Source organism: Onychomys torridus, chromosome 20 (genome assembly GCF_903995425.1).
Source record: "Onychomys torridus chromosome 20, mOncTor1.1, whole genome shotgun sequence".
Taxonomy (NCBI): domain Eukaryota; kingdom Metazoa; phylum Chordata; class Mammalia; order Rodentia; family Cricetidae; genus Onychomys; species Onychomys torridus.
This window is the reverse complement of record NC_050462.1, coordinates 7217982-7232524: the sequence shown is the minus strand read 5'-3', so window position 1 is coordinate 7232524 and position 14543 is coordinate 7217982. Positions and strand designations below refer to the sequence as shown.

The window sequence follows — 14543 nt, the reverse complement described above, 5'->3', positions numbered from 1 at the left end:
AATGCCTTACTGTAAAATGGAAGTCAAAAAATGTATTTGTAAAGTGGAACTTAAAAGATGCGTTGCTTTGGAGGTGAGGTTTTGCTTTTGTTCCCACAAGAGATGAAAGGCTGTGGATTCCTTCAGGATTGATATGGATCAGGTTTGATCAGGGGAGACCTCCTGAATCTTGATAGGCGATATCTATCAACATAGGTTATAGCTGATCCTCCCAGAACTTGGCCATTATCTCAATTTTTCTCAGGGACCCCTAAAGATGCCTTTTCCCACAGACAACAGGAAGCAGTCTGGAGAACATGATGCCCACATTACCAAGAGATGGGGTAGGTAGTATTTGGTTATTTAGTGGGTTATGGATGTTTGTTATCATTTAGGAGAATATAGAAATATAGGATAAAAAGACAACTATTAATCTCAGATATTTTGCATTGGCATGGATTTTGGTATATTGATACAAATTTAAAGTTATTTTTGTTATGCTGTATATATGTTTCTACTTTTGTTTGGGGTATTGTACTTAAGCAGCTCATTTAAAATACAATGTATAATTAAGAAATGAGGTTAGTAGTTAATCTATAATAAGCTTGTAGTCACATTAGGTATGTTTTAAAGGTTAAACAGGTATATTTTAGACAGATAGATGATTTTCAAATACCTCAAAGACCTACAGAATATGGCATTTAAAATGTTTTGTTAAGATAGGGCTTTTCATGACAATGAAACACATCTTCTCCTGGCAAGACCAATTTACTTCATAAAAGGATGATGGGCATCAAAGAAACTCCATAAGAGTTTGCTTTCAATGTGGCAAGGCTAGCCATTTGGGCAAAAAGTGCTTTTCCTTGACTGCTGACAATATGCTGTATAAACTAGACATGCAGGACCCACAGTAAAGTGACTGCTGAACTTTGCCAAAACAAGGCACGACAGTCCTTCAAAATTCCTACTTCATAGAAGAGTCTGCCAGATACTCTGTGCTTGTAGGCCCAGATGGATGCCACAATGTTGCAGAGGAACTTAGGGTGACTGTCCAGGCAGCCAGAAGTCTCTGTTATTAGGTAATATTACATCCTTTTGGAGTCTTTGATGGAGTTAAAGGCTAAATAATTAGAGTTATAGTTTTCCTTAGTTATGATAAAAAGTGAAATAGGTATAAAACTTTGGAATCACTAAGATAAGATAATGAAGTATTTTCTCTGAATTTGCTAAATACAAATGTACCTAATATTGTAAAAGTAATTCTTACTTGATAACCACTTTTGTTGTATATAGTTTTACAATGCTAAAGTTAAAACCTTTCATTTTTATTTAGACAGAAAGGAGGAAATGTGAAAGATTAGTTCTAGATATGTTACACTTATATATGCTGCAGAATTTTTTTGTTTGTTTGTTTTGGTTTTGGTTTTTCGAGACAGGGTCTCTCTGTAGCTTTGGAGGCTATCCTGGAACTCGCTTTGTAGACCAGGCTGGCCTCGAACTCACAGAGATCCACCTGCCTCTGCCTCCCAAGTGCTGGGATTACAGGCGTGTGCCACCACTGCCTGGCCAGAATATTTATTTAATGATGCAAAGATGTGTTGCATCCCTTTAATTCTGTGAAGCTATGTAACTTTGACTATCTAAAACACCTGATTGGTCTAATAAAGAGCTAGATGTCCAATAGCAAGGCAAGAGAAAGGATAGGCAAGGCTGGCAGGCAGAGAGAATAAAAAAAAAATGGAGGAGAAATCTGGGAAGAAGAGATCGAGGAGCAAGAAAAAAAGGGGCCATCCACACAGACACAGAGCCAGACACAGAATAAGAAAGAGAGAAGAAATACACAGAAATAGAGAAAGGTAAAAGCCCAGAGGCAAAGGGTAGACAGGATAATTCAAGTTAAGAAAAGCTGACTAGAAACAAGCCAAGCTAGGGCCAGGCATTCCTAAGAAAGAATTAGACTCCGTGTGTTTATTTGGGAGCTGGGTGGTGGACTCTCAAAGAGCCAAAAGAGTAAAGAGAGTACAAAAACAAACAAACAAACACCCTACAGTGTTCCCTTTCCATCATGTGAGTCCCAGGAATTGAACAAAAATCAGTAGGCTTTGCTGCAAGAGCCCTTACCCACTGAGCCATCTCACCGGCCACAGCCTCTTCTTTCAAATTTCAAATTAACAGTGTTTTCACAGACTGGAGAGATGGCTCAGAAGTTAAAAGCACCAGCAGCTCTTCCAGAGGTCCTGAGTTTGGTTGCCGGCAACCACTTGGTGGCTCACAATCATCCACAATGAGTTCTAGTGCCTCCTCTGGCATACAGGCATACATGCAGGTAGAACACTGTATACATAATAAGTAAATAACTTTTCTTTTCGAGACAGGGTTTCTCCGTGTAGTTTTGGTGCCTGTCCTGGATCTTGCTCTGTAGACCAGGCTGGCCTCAAACTCACAGAGATCTGCCTGGCTCTGCCTCCCGAGTGCTGGGATAAAAGGTGTGCACCACCACTGCCCAGCAATAAGTAAATAAATCTTAAAAAAACAAAACAAAACAAAACACTCATTTCCTCTCTTATGCCTACCCTGAATGAAGACAAGGCTAAGCTCCTTCTACAGGACCTGGCTCTAGCCTCAGTCTGCATGTCAGTCCCACACCACAGCCTCCTCAGAGCCTGCTGCACAACCTGTCCTTCTACCAGGTTCATTTCCTGCCCCACATAAACACATCTAACCTGGATCAAACTTGACCTGAACCTCCTACTCTCCTGACTTTTTAATCTTTCTTCTTTTACTGAGAAGTTTCCCAAACAGGCTCCCATTTCGTTCTTAAAACTCACCTCTTAACTTCCTGCACTCCAGTCCCCCACAAGCCCTTGCCTTCTAAGGGTTATCACAGACACCACTTACCAGACCAGGGGCCTATGGTCACTTTACAGGTGACATTACATTCAGAAGTAAACTTTTCATTACATTCAGTAAAGCCAAAGGTTCATGGTTCAGAAAAAAAAAATCAAGAAATAATCAATCAGACTTCTCTTCATGAAAGTGACAAACAAGTTTTAGGCCACTGTGATTCCATTCCCTCCCACAGTGAAACCTATCTGTGGCTGTCATTCTCTAATGACTCCTGTTTATTGGAGCTTGATGTTGTTAGTGTACAGCTGAGGTGTGGGTTGTAGTCAGAGCCCTCTGACTCTCCCCTACTTGGATAGTAAGTTATAAAGTCATGAAGGAACAAAGGTCAATGGTATTTGAAAGACACCAAGGCGGGAAAGCTTGAAGGATTTAATTCTTTACCTGTAGTAACATTTCCTCGACAGTCAAGAATAGCTTCTCTGCATCATTGATCTTGCCCATGAGCTTCAGGAAACTCCCAACAAAGAGTATCATTCTGCATTTATCAGCGGCAGTAACCTGGGAGAGGCTGCATTCCAGGACTAGAACAGAAAGAAAGCAGACAGGCCTGAGGGACACTGAGAAGGAACAAATTGCTGGACTCCAGTACTTCTCATTCCTTTTGTGTGTGTGTGTTGGGGGGTGGGGGGTGGTATTAATTGGTTATTTTCTTTGTTTTTGTTTGTGACCAGCTCTTTTGGATTTTTGGAGAAAACGCCTCACTCTGTAGCCCAGGTTAGCCTTGAAATCACAATCCTCTACCTTTGCCTCCAAAGTGCTGGGACTGTAGACACATACCATCATATCTGGCTTCAACTTCTTGTTCAAGACACCAGCATATTTTATTGCAAATATTGGCAAATACTTTAAATGACACCATAAAAGTCTATAATGATATTATACAACTATACAGCTCTGAGGCAGTTTCAATGGAACTGGCCCCATAAGCTCATAGGGAGTAGAACTATTAGGAGGTGTGGCTTCACTGAAGTAGGTGTGACCTTTGTAGAGGAAATGTCTTTGTCGGGGCAGACTTTGAGGTTTCATGCTCAAGGTACCACCCAATGTGTGAGTCCACTTCCTGTTGCCTTCTGATCAAGATGTAGCCAGCACCATGTCTGCCTGCACGCTGCCATGTTCCCTGCCATGATGGTAATGGACTGAGCCTCTGAAACTAAGCAAGCCACCTCAATTAAATGTTTTCCTTATAAGAGTTGTCATGGTGTCTCTTTACAGCAATAGACAGCCCAACTAAGACAAGCTCAATCCATGTATTGTTATAATTTGTGTTTTGGATTGATTTTTTTTTTTTTTCAGGAAAAAAAGAAAAACAAGTTAATGTTTCTTTTTTTCCTTTTCTTTCTTTTTTTTTTTTTTTTTTTTTTTTCTTTTTCGGTTTTTTGAGACAGGGTTAGGTTACTCTGTGTAGCTTTGGAGCCTGTTCTGGAACTCGCTCCTTAAAACAGCTGGCCTCAAACTCACAGAGATCCGCCTGCCTCTGCTTCCTGAGTGCTGGGATTAAAGGCATGCGCCACCATTGCCCAGCTTTTAAGTTAATGTTTCTTACACAAGTCTTCCCTCTGTTACAACTATCAAGAATTGCTAGATTAAACAGAAAGAAAAATGTTAGAAATGTCAGCCAGGCCTGAAGAACACAGGCAGACTTGTAAACCTCCTCCCCCACCCACACACACACAGAGAAGGCTGAGTTGGGAAAGTCACAAGTTCAAGGTCAGTGGGGACACTGGGGGAGTTCAAGGACAACCTGGGCAACTTCATGAGACCTTGTCTCAAAATAAAAAGGTTAGGCATGTGGACTGGCTGAAGACCCCCACAGGCTTGCCTGGGTCCTCACAGCCTGGCCTGGCTGAAGACACCCACAGGCCTTGTGGCACCTGGCAGGTAGGCACCGTTATGGTGGAGAAATGGGAAAGAGAGAAATGGACAGGTTCACGTGCTGTGGAAAAAGGCAGAACTGAAGAAGCAGAGGAGGTGAGGAACAGGCTCCTGTAGGTGGCCTACTTGCCATGGTGATGTCTGGGACCATACTGATCTGGGTGACCTGCATTGCCACTGGGGCCATGGTGACATCCAGGCCCGAGCTGCTGCCTCGGGCCATGTCTGGGTCAGTGGCCTACAGCAGCCAGGGTCAGAGTTGATGTCTGTGATGTTGGTTCCTGTTACCTCAGGGGGCCATGGGAACCATGGGTGTTGAAATCCCAGGGCTGTGCTGAGCCAGTACCACCTTTGTTGGCCTGGGAGAGCTGACCCTGCCCCTCAGAGGAGAGCTGGCTCCACTTTCGGGAGAGATGGCCCCACCCCTCACCATGAGCTTAGGAGGGCTGGCCCTGATGACCTGAGAACAGAAGAGCTGGTTCTACCCCTTGCCTGAGGGGGCAGTCCCAACTGCCTGGACTGACCAAATCAAATACCATTCGGACCCACATCCAGGGCTTTGAGTTGGCCCACCCCAGCATCTACCCCATCTGTGGCCTGCCAGAGTGTGTGGAGGGACTGGTCCTGTGGAACTGTAGCAACTGTAGCCGCTGAATCTCCATGACTCAGGGCAACAGCAGGATATCCTCGAGGAGTTTCGGAGAGAGTTCAGTATTGATCGTGTACCAGGAGCCAGACCAACCACTCACTGTAATGAGTATTTGGAAGTAAAGCTGAGTGGCCAAAAGGGCCTACTGTGTGACACACTACAGCTCCCAATGCCACTAAGATGAATGAAGAGGTGTTGGAGAGGTCAGAAAGATGGAGGAGCAAAGTTGGGTTTTGTTTGTTTGTTTTGTTTTTAATTAACGTTTTTTAATTTGCTTTCCTGAGGGACACTACAGGGTTTAGGAGTAGATATGGAGGGGCTAGGAAATAAGCAGGATTGGGGTGCATCAGTGAAATTCCCAAAGAATCAATAAAAATTATGTTTGAAAAAAAGGTTGAGCATGTAGCATAGTGATAGAACATTTGCCTAGCACATGCAGACGTGCTACAAAAAGGCAAAGCCATAAAAATGAACTTGTGTTTGTATGTAGTTACCTACAAATGAAAGTATATAAAATCTTTGACTCGTGGTGTGACAGCATTGGCACTGGTCTGCCTCTCTTCATATGCTCCAGGGCAGTGGTTCGCAGCCTTCCTAATGTGGTCCTTCATGTCCTGGTGACCCCCAACCGTAAAATTATTTTGTTGCCACTTTATAACTGTAATTTGATACTGTTATGAATCATAATGTAAATATCTGATATGCAGGAGATCCGATGTGACCCCAAGGGGTTGTGGCCCACAGGTTGAGAACTGCTGTTCTAGGTTTTTTACATATTTGTTTATTTCAGGTGACTGGCTCTAATGTAGTGTCACAAATGACTGCTTATTCCTCATCGGTGGTTTTCCTTGTGTTGGGGCCACTGTGCCCTGCATGCTCTTGCTTTCACAGTCATGCACAGGGTAAACATGTGCTGAGGACCTACTGTGTGTCACGCAGGGTTCTAGGGTCTGAGAAAGCAGACTGCATCCCCCAGGACTGCAGAGTAGCTGACAGTTAACGTACTTCAGGTCAGAGGGCAAAAGCACAAACGTAGTCATGGAGACAGAGATGCAGAGGGCTAAAGTCAAAGCTATTTGTCCAGAGTCATCAGCACAGCAAAGCAAAAGGACTTGAGGTTAGAAGAACCAGAGTGGAGACGGGAAATGGAGACGCCTCAGAGCCACAACAGCTGTTTACAACAGGCAACAGGTGAGGAGGAACAGCGGCAGGATGTGGGGATTTTACATTCCAAGGAGATGAGAAGGTCCAGATGCCTGTCAATGGTTCAGATTTGAATGTTTGATGCTGTGAATAAGAATTCCTAAAAAGAAGCTGTGCCTGGCTGTGAATGTAAAACTCCTGGAAGGAGTCTATGCCCACAGAGACTGATGGACCAACTGGAATTTCGGGACAGTGGAGAGATTGGAATTTTGCAGGTTCAGGACTAATTACTTTATCTAGGGCTAGTGTTAGCCTTCTGGGACAGCCACTCTATGCCGAACTAACACCTTGTGATGACAAATAAAACCTCTTAGAAGCTATTATCGTAGCAGAAACTAGCTGCTACCAATCCAAGAGCTGAGAACCTCATCCAATAGCATCTTGGGTCTACAGAAGAGCTCCTCCATCTCATTGTACCCACCTCTCTGATGTTTTCACCAATGCATTTTAAACTTCCCTTGATTTATGACTTTCTTTGTTCTGTAAAACTATAGAGGCTTCATGAAACTGCTTCTGTGTTGGAACATGGAATTTGGAGTAACCTAAATCTGTGTTCTCGGCCATGGTCATTCAAAATGGCTCCAGAGCAAACTCTGATTCCTTTGAATGAGAGCTGTGGTTTTGATGCTGACAAAGGTCACTCAGGAAAGCTACTGATTGGGAAACAACCCTAATACTGGAGGTGAAGCTGTAGTTGGGGGATGAAGTGCTTGCCTGGCATGCTCAAGGCTCTGGTTGACTTCCCTGTACTAAAGAAAACAGAACAAAGAAATGCTAACAGTATCATGAGAAGCAGATGGACTCTGGCCCTTCACAAGGAGGTGAGCGCTGAAGATGGAGCTGAGCAAGGCCTGAGGGGTGGGCCTTGAGGAAGTACAGGGAGAAAAGAATGCTAAGACAAAACTACAGAAAACTGCCACAGAGAGAAGAGAAAGGGAAGCCATTTCAACATTAGCCCCTTATCCTGACTCGTTGTTTGCTGAAATTCTTGCCTTAACCTGTGAGGAGTATTCAGAGAGGCCGATAGACTGGAACTTGGGGGAGGACACAGAAGAGCATTGACTTTGGAATATTTTCTATCCCAGAAAGAGAGATTCAGCAGCACTATGGCTGGTGTACCTGAGGAGGTGGTCAGCAGCACTGTGGCTGGTGTACCTGAGGACGTGGACAGCAGCACTGTGGCTGGTGCACCTGAGGACGTGGTCAGCAGCACTGTGGCTGGTGTACCTGAGGGCGTGGACAGCAGCACCGTGGCTGGTGTACCTGAGGACGTGGTCAGCAGCACTATGGCTGGTGTACCTGAGGAGGTGGACAGCAGCACTGTGGCTGGTGTACCTGAGGACGTGGTCAGCAGCACTGTGGCTGGTGTACCTGAGAGCGTGGACAGCAGCACTGTGACTAGCATACCTGAGATCGTGGGTCGCTTCTTTACTTTCTGGCACTGTTCTGCTTCTATCTTGGCAACACAGAGCAGAAAAGACTCAGATACGTCATAGCCAGCCTCCAGCAGCACATCCCAGTAGTGGACAAGGTGCAGCCTGGTCCACAAACTCGGGTTATGGATTTTTGATATGAAATCTGTGATGCTATGGGACACATAATCATTTTAGTGCTCAGACTTTGAAGGAAGCTATTCTTTCCTTCCCACGTTTCACTAGGCTAGCCTTACCCTCCCCACCCCTCAAAGCAGGATCTCATATATTCCAGATCAAGGACGACCTTCAACTTCTGATCTTCTTGCCTCAATCTCCCAAGTGCTGGGATTACATATATGTGCCACCATGCCCAGTTTAAGCAACCAAACTCAGCGCCTTGTCTATGATGAAGAGTCCTGGCTAGGTAAACATTCTACCGAGCTATACTCACAAACACCTGTGTGTGTGTGTGTGTGTGTGTGTGTGTGTGTGTGTGTGTGTCTGTGTGTCTGTGTCTGTGTCTGTGTCTGTGTGTGTCTGTGTGTGTCCCACAGAATTTAATTAGGGTTGCTCCCATAAACACATGTGGCGGGCATGGGCATGGGCACCTCATCAATGACTATACCACTGAAAAATGACACCCCCCTCCCAACAGCCATTGACTGCCAAGAGCCTCGTGGAGGGAAAGGACCTTATGGGTCCCTGCCCTGTCCATGACGGAATGTTGAAGGGCCCAGTCTTGTGCAGATAACCACAGTGCAGTGAGTGGGTAAGTACACTGACTACATCACACCCGGATGTGTTCTGGCCACCCATGCCCCATCCTTGGTTCTTACATTCTTCCTGCCCTCTCTTCCCTCCTACTCCCAGAGCTTCGTAGGAGGGCCAGGCCCATACACTTCCTGAAGCTTTCGTTGTCACCAGGGAAATACGAGCCTTTACTCTTCCGTAGCCAGAGCCGGTTCTCTGGACAGGCTCCTCAGCGCTACCTCCCAGACAACGGGGCCCCTCCAGCTCCTCTGCCTCTCCAGCTCCTCTGCCTGCCGCTTCACAGAAAGCACGGTCCACATCTCCCCCTCCCACATACATGGAAAGCGAGAACTTAGGGCTGTGTCTTCGTCAAGGGCTCCTGCAGCGCCACAGGCCAGAGGCAGGTGAGACCTCAACAAACTGACTGAGTTAATGCATGAGAGTGAAGGAAGGGAGCCTGGAAAGAAAAGAAAGGACAGCAGAAGGGTGGAGCAAGAAAAGCCAGGACGAGCGTCCAGCCAGCCACAGCACAGCCTCGTCTCCACCATGTCTGGAGGGATGCATATGGAGTAGAAGAGGAGCATGCTGTAGTGACGGAGAGATCAAATAGCATGGGGATCCACCCACCATGCAAGGGGACTCCACAGTAAGGTCCACACATCAATAAATGAACGTTTTGCCCAGAGAACCCAGGTAGCTACTGCGACGTGGACATTCCCTATGAAGCTAGCAGGACTTACCTAGGGCTCGTGACAAAGCTGCACAGGCCTTCCCAACACCTGCTCATCTTCATGTGCCACGGCAGCTCCTGATACACTCTCCAGAAAATGGTTTGCCGCTGGAAGTACCTCATCAAGACCTGGTGGAAACGTGCCTTCTTGTGATTCACGGTGTTCTGAGACATGTTCGGACTGCTCTCTCTGACCGGAGTGATTACACCTATTTCAAAACCAATCGCAGCCTCACAGTATGAAAATACTATCACAAAAATATGACAACTCCGATGCTGTGATTAAGGGAGGAAAAGTCAAAGTATCTTGGAGACTGGCTTATACAGGGCTGGGGAAATGGCCCAGTAGCAAAGTTCTTGCTGAACAAAAATGAGGCCTAGAGTTGGGGTCTGCAGAACCCATATAAACACCAGGCAGAGGTGATGGCTCACCTGTAATCACAGCACTAAGGAGGAAGAGGAAGGGGATTCCTGGAGCAGGCTAGTTGGTCTGCTAGCTAAGCTAGCCAGATCCATGAGCTGTGGGTTTAAGTGAGAGACCCTGCCTTAATATATAATATGAGAAGAAGTTAAAGAAGATATCTCATGTCACCCTGTGGTCTCTACACACATGCACACACATGCATGCATACCTGCACACACACATGCACACACACCCATGCAGACATGCAGCTACAAATGCACATATACATGACCCCCCAAAAAAGTATCTTATGCAACAGTCTGAGTTTCTCCAGAAAGTATATATAGTTATGATTAGGGGTGAATGTATGTATATTTCACGCTGAGTTTCCCTCCCCGGCTTCCACAAGGAAACACTTTCAACTACCTTTCTATTTTCTTTTTGTTTGTTTGTTTCAAGAAATAGGACAGTGTAGAAGGAACAGAAGGGTAGTTAGAGATATTAAGATATTATTCATTTATTTTTATTTTATGTGTACAGATGTTTCACCTGCATGTATACTTGTATACCACATGCATGCAGTGCATGTAGGTCAGAAAGGGGCACCAGATCCCCTTGAACTGGAGATACCACAGCTGTTACCTGCCATGTGTCTGCTGGGAGTCCAAACCAAGGACCTCTGGAAGAGCAACCACAGCTCTTAATCCCTAAGCCATCTCTCCAGTCCACTTTTCTAGTTTTAGTACACACTGTGGCTGCGGCCTAAATAAGCACTCTCTAGCATGTCAGGGGGAGTACTCTGGAGACCCAATGCCTCTTCCTGGATCTCCTAAGGGCCCTATGGTCACTGAGCATGCAAATGGGAACATGGTACTAAAGCCAGGAGTTTGTGTCTTCACCCCCAAAGGGAAATGGTCCTGACAGACTGTGGCACTCAGAAACAAACCTCTCAACAGCTCAGAGTTTTGCTTAATCAGAGCCTGAGGATGTCTATTCTTTTTGTTTATTTGTTTGTTTTTTTTTGTTTTTGTTTCTTTGAGGCATGGTTTCTTTGTGTAGTTTTGGTGCCTGTCCTGGATCTTGCTCTGTAGACCAGGCTGGCCTCGAACTCACAGAGATCCACCTGGCTCTGCCTCCCAAGTGCTGGGATTAAAGGCATGTGCCACCACCACCCGGCTGAGGTCTGTTCTTGAAAATCAAAATATTGGAAGTATTTTTACATGTTTCCTTGACACATTTTCTTAAAAGCTGGATGGCACACACACTAGATGGCACACCAAGCCCATGTTATCATAAAAACTGTAACCAAGAAGAACCGAGTGTTTAACCTTCTGCATTTGTGCTGAAGTGATTTCCAAGTCACAGACACATTTGGAGAGAGTTTGTGCTATTTTGTCAAACGTGTGTTCATATGCTCTGGCGGCAATGTACATGAGACCCATGAAAGAGAAAGGAAACTCCTCCCTCACTGTACACTGAAGGCAATTCTGTGGATGGTGCAGAAATTGAAAAAGTAAGGTAGACCTGGTGGTGGTGGTGGCATACGCCTTTAATCCCACCCAGCACTTGGGAGAGGCACCAAAACTACACAGAGAAACTCTGTCTTGAAAAACAAAAACGAGAGAGAGAGAGAGAGAGAGAGAGAGAGAGAGAGAGAGAAAGTAAAGTTGGAAGTGAGAGAGAGAAAAATAAAAAATAAATAGGACAAATAACATCCTGAGTCCCAAACCTGGAAGTGTTAAAGACAAAGGCCACCATTACCGACATTTTGGGCCAGGGTGTAGTTCACTGTAGAGTATGTGCTTAGCACACACGGGCCCTGGATTCGATGTCCAGCACCCATGAAAAAGGAGGAGGTTACAGGATGTTGGAGATAACAGCACATTTCATTTTATCTTTTTACAAATTAGTCTCATGAGGAAGATAAGGCTATGAATCTTCATAGGACAAATAAAGCTACTTAAAAAAGAGAGCTCATACGGGATGTGAGGAAAGGTCTAACCTGTGCTTACGCACTGCAGCACAGCTCTCACTGACAGACAGGCTGGCCTGAACACTCATGAGCTAGGGTGAGCAGCTCAGGGTAAGCTAGAATACACTACCCGGACAACCTCTAATCTCAGTGGCTTGAGAGAACAAGTTCGTTGTGTCTGTCTCCAGGTTGGGGCCTAAAACTCTAGTCCAGATTGGGAGATGCCAGAGGAGCATCATCTTGAATGTTGCATGGCCAAACAGACCCAACCGCAAAGGTACCAGGGAACTGTCATTCAAATGGCTGCCACGGAGATGCCTGGGTAACAGATGGGATGCTGTATTTACACAGGCTCCCATGACTCTCAAGGTAAATATCATCGATGGCCTTATTTTGAAAGTGAGAAACAGTTCAAAGGAGTTAGGCACTTTGCATAAGATCCTATCAGTTCTGTAAGACACTGAAGTCATCACCCACAATTTTCAAAGAAATCATTTTGAGGAAGGAGCTAGGATAGCCTCAGTCTACTCCCGGAGGGAATAGCCCCTGGAGTGCTCAGCCACTGAAGGCAGGTCTCCTTTAACTTCTGGGATGTTGTCCTGCATATTTACGCTGGAGGAGTCCCACACAGGTTTCCTCTCTCCCTCCCTTTAGCCCCAAAACATTTTCGCAGACTCAACTCCTCACCCAGCACCTTGTGCTCCACCGCGTTCCGTAGGGACTGGTGTCGGAAGCAGAGGAGGCCGTCGGGCTTCTCCTGGATCCAGTGCTTGGTGGCGTTGCGGAAGGCCGCCCAGTGCACGCTGGTCACTTTCTGGTTGTTCCTGTAGCCCAGCATGTCCAAGAGGTGGAGCAGCTCGTCTTCGGCAAGCCCGCAGTGTGAGATGCACAGCATGCACAGCGCGTCTGCCACCCAGCCACTCAGCCCTGTGCGGCGGCGAGAGCGGGGACCGAAGCATGAGAGCGGGAGTCAGTGGGAGTCAGTGGGAGTGGGCTCCCCTACGCCAGTAACCAGCTTCTCCCCCTCAACCGAGGTCAGCACTGTAATGGGCCCAGACTTAGAGAGGAGTGAGTGGGTGACCAAAAGGCACCCAAAGTCCGGTCACTCTGCTGAGCATGCTGCCCAGTGGTGCCGGTTCCAGTGCTGGTGCTTGTCCTGTAGAAGTGTTTCCTTCACACCCATGAGCACCACTGAAGGGCCCCTTCAGCTTCTGTCCTGTCGCTGGCTTTCTGATCTGCCAGCTAGAGTGAGATCAGATCACAGAGAAACAAAGCACTATGATCCACTGTGACCTTTCATGGATTGAGGGGACCCGTATCACCTGCCGTCTCCAGGTGAAGGCAGATCTGAAGCCCAGCTGATGAAGCTTCCCCTGAACTTGACTGAACTTAGCCAAGCTCTTCCTAGATCTGTGGCGGAGCTCCCTGGACCAGACAGGATTGCTGGCCTGCACTGGGGAGGCTACAGTCCCTGGGGGAAGAAGCCCTGGGCTTTACTGTGCAGTCCTGGGGAGGCAGATGCATGGAATGGGTCAGATGGCCTGTGTGGCTCTTCTAGGGAGCCCCACTTCCACCTCTGCGGAGGTAGGGGACAGTACAGTAAACCTGAAACCCATTTTCTTGATAGAAACGCAAGTGATCGATGCATCCTGTGCTCCTCATCCACCTCTCCAGTTCTGTTCCAGTCTAGGTTCCATGGCCTGAAGAGAAGGCTGATGCAGCAGAAACAGAATGGGGAAAGCATGTTTCAAAGCAGACTTCACAGGCCTACAGCACAGACAGTGGCTTGAGAGAATAAAGACTTTCAAAAGCCTGATTTGGGGGGCTGGGGATTTAGCTCAGTGGTAGAGCGCTTGCCTAGCAAACGTAAGGCCCTGGGTTCGATCCTCAGCTCCAAAAAACCGCAAACAATAGATTCAGGGACGAGCTAACAATGCTATTTGTTTTTTCCCTACCTAGGAAGAAAAGAGCAGAACTGAGAAAGACCTAGGAGAGAGATGATGAGGAAATCAGGATTCAAGAAGCCAGGGGAGCGAGGTGTGGTAGCACACACTTTCAGTCCCCAGCACTTGAGAGGCAAAAGCAGGTGGCGCTCCATGAATTGAAGTCCAGCCTGGTCTACATAGCAAGTTCTAGGCCAGCCAGAACTACATATAGAAAGCCTGTCTCAAAAACAAAAGCCGGGTTAAAGCGAGGGTGAGGGATTGTGCCAGCAGGGGGCAGCAGAGACTCAACAACCAAGAAAAGCTGGCAAACTGCTCCTAAAAGGAGCCACCAAAGGAGGGAGGGACACTTGGAGGACTGCAGTTCATCTGGGATCAGCTACCACACCGGGAGACTGTGCAGGAACAGATGGCAGCCAAAGACACCCCTGCACCAACGCTCCATCCAAGAGAAACTCGGAAAGTATCCGAATCCTGGCCTGACTTAAGAGGCCCCACTGGCTGGAAACACGGAGAATATACCTAACTCACTGGATAGGATTGTGCCAAAGTAGAACCGTGGGATCAAACAGAGGTGTATACTGAGTTATAGAAATAATACAAGTACGCTTTTCAGAGCCCTGAAAAATTTCAAATTTGTGCCTAATACAGTTCTCTTTATCGTCAACACACATCTCTCTAGACAAAGTCATCAAATTTAGCCATAACAAGATGAGA

General features: G+C 46.5%; 1 protein-coding gene across 1 annotated transcript in view; it reads right to left on the bottom strand.

Annotated features, from left to right (window-relative positions):
• The window catches only part of LOC118570839 (tetratricopeptide repeat protein 41-like), a 59207-nt gene that overhangs the window by 19224 nt on the left and 25440 nt on the right, over window positions 1-14543 (bottom strand). The window contains exons 7-10 of the mRNA XM_036169489.1: window positions 12571-12810; window positions 9519-9717; window positions 8021-8199; window positions 3268-3407 (exon numbers count right to left, since the gene is read on the bottom strand). Coding sequence (XP_036025382.1) covers window positions 3268-3407; window positions 8021-8199; window positions 9519-9717; window positions 12571-12810 — 758 coding nt within the window. The remainder of the gene's footprint in view (window positions 1-3267; window positions 3408-8020; window positions 8200-9518; window positions 9718-12570; window positions 12811-14543) is intronic.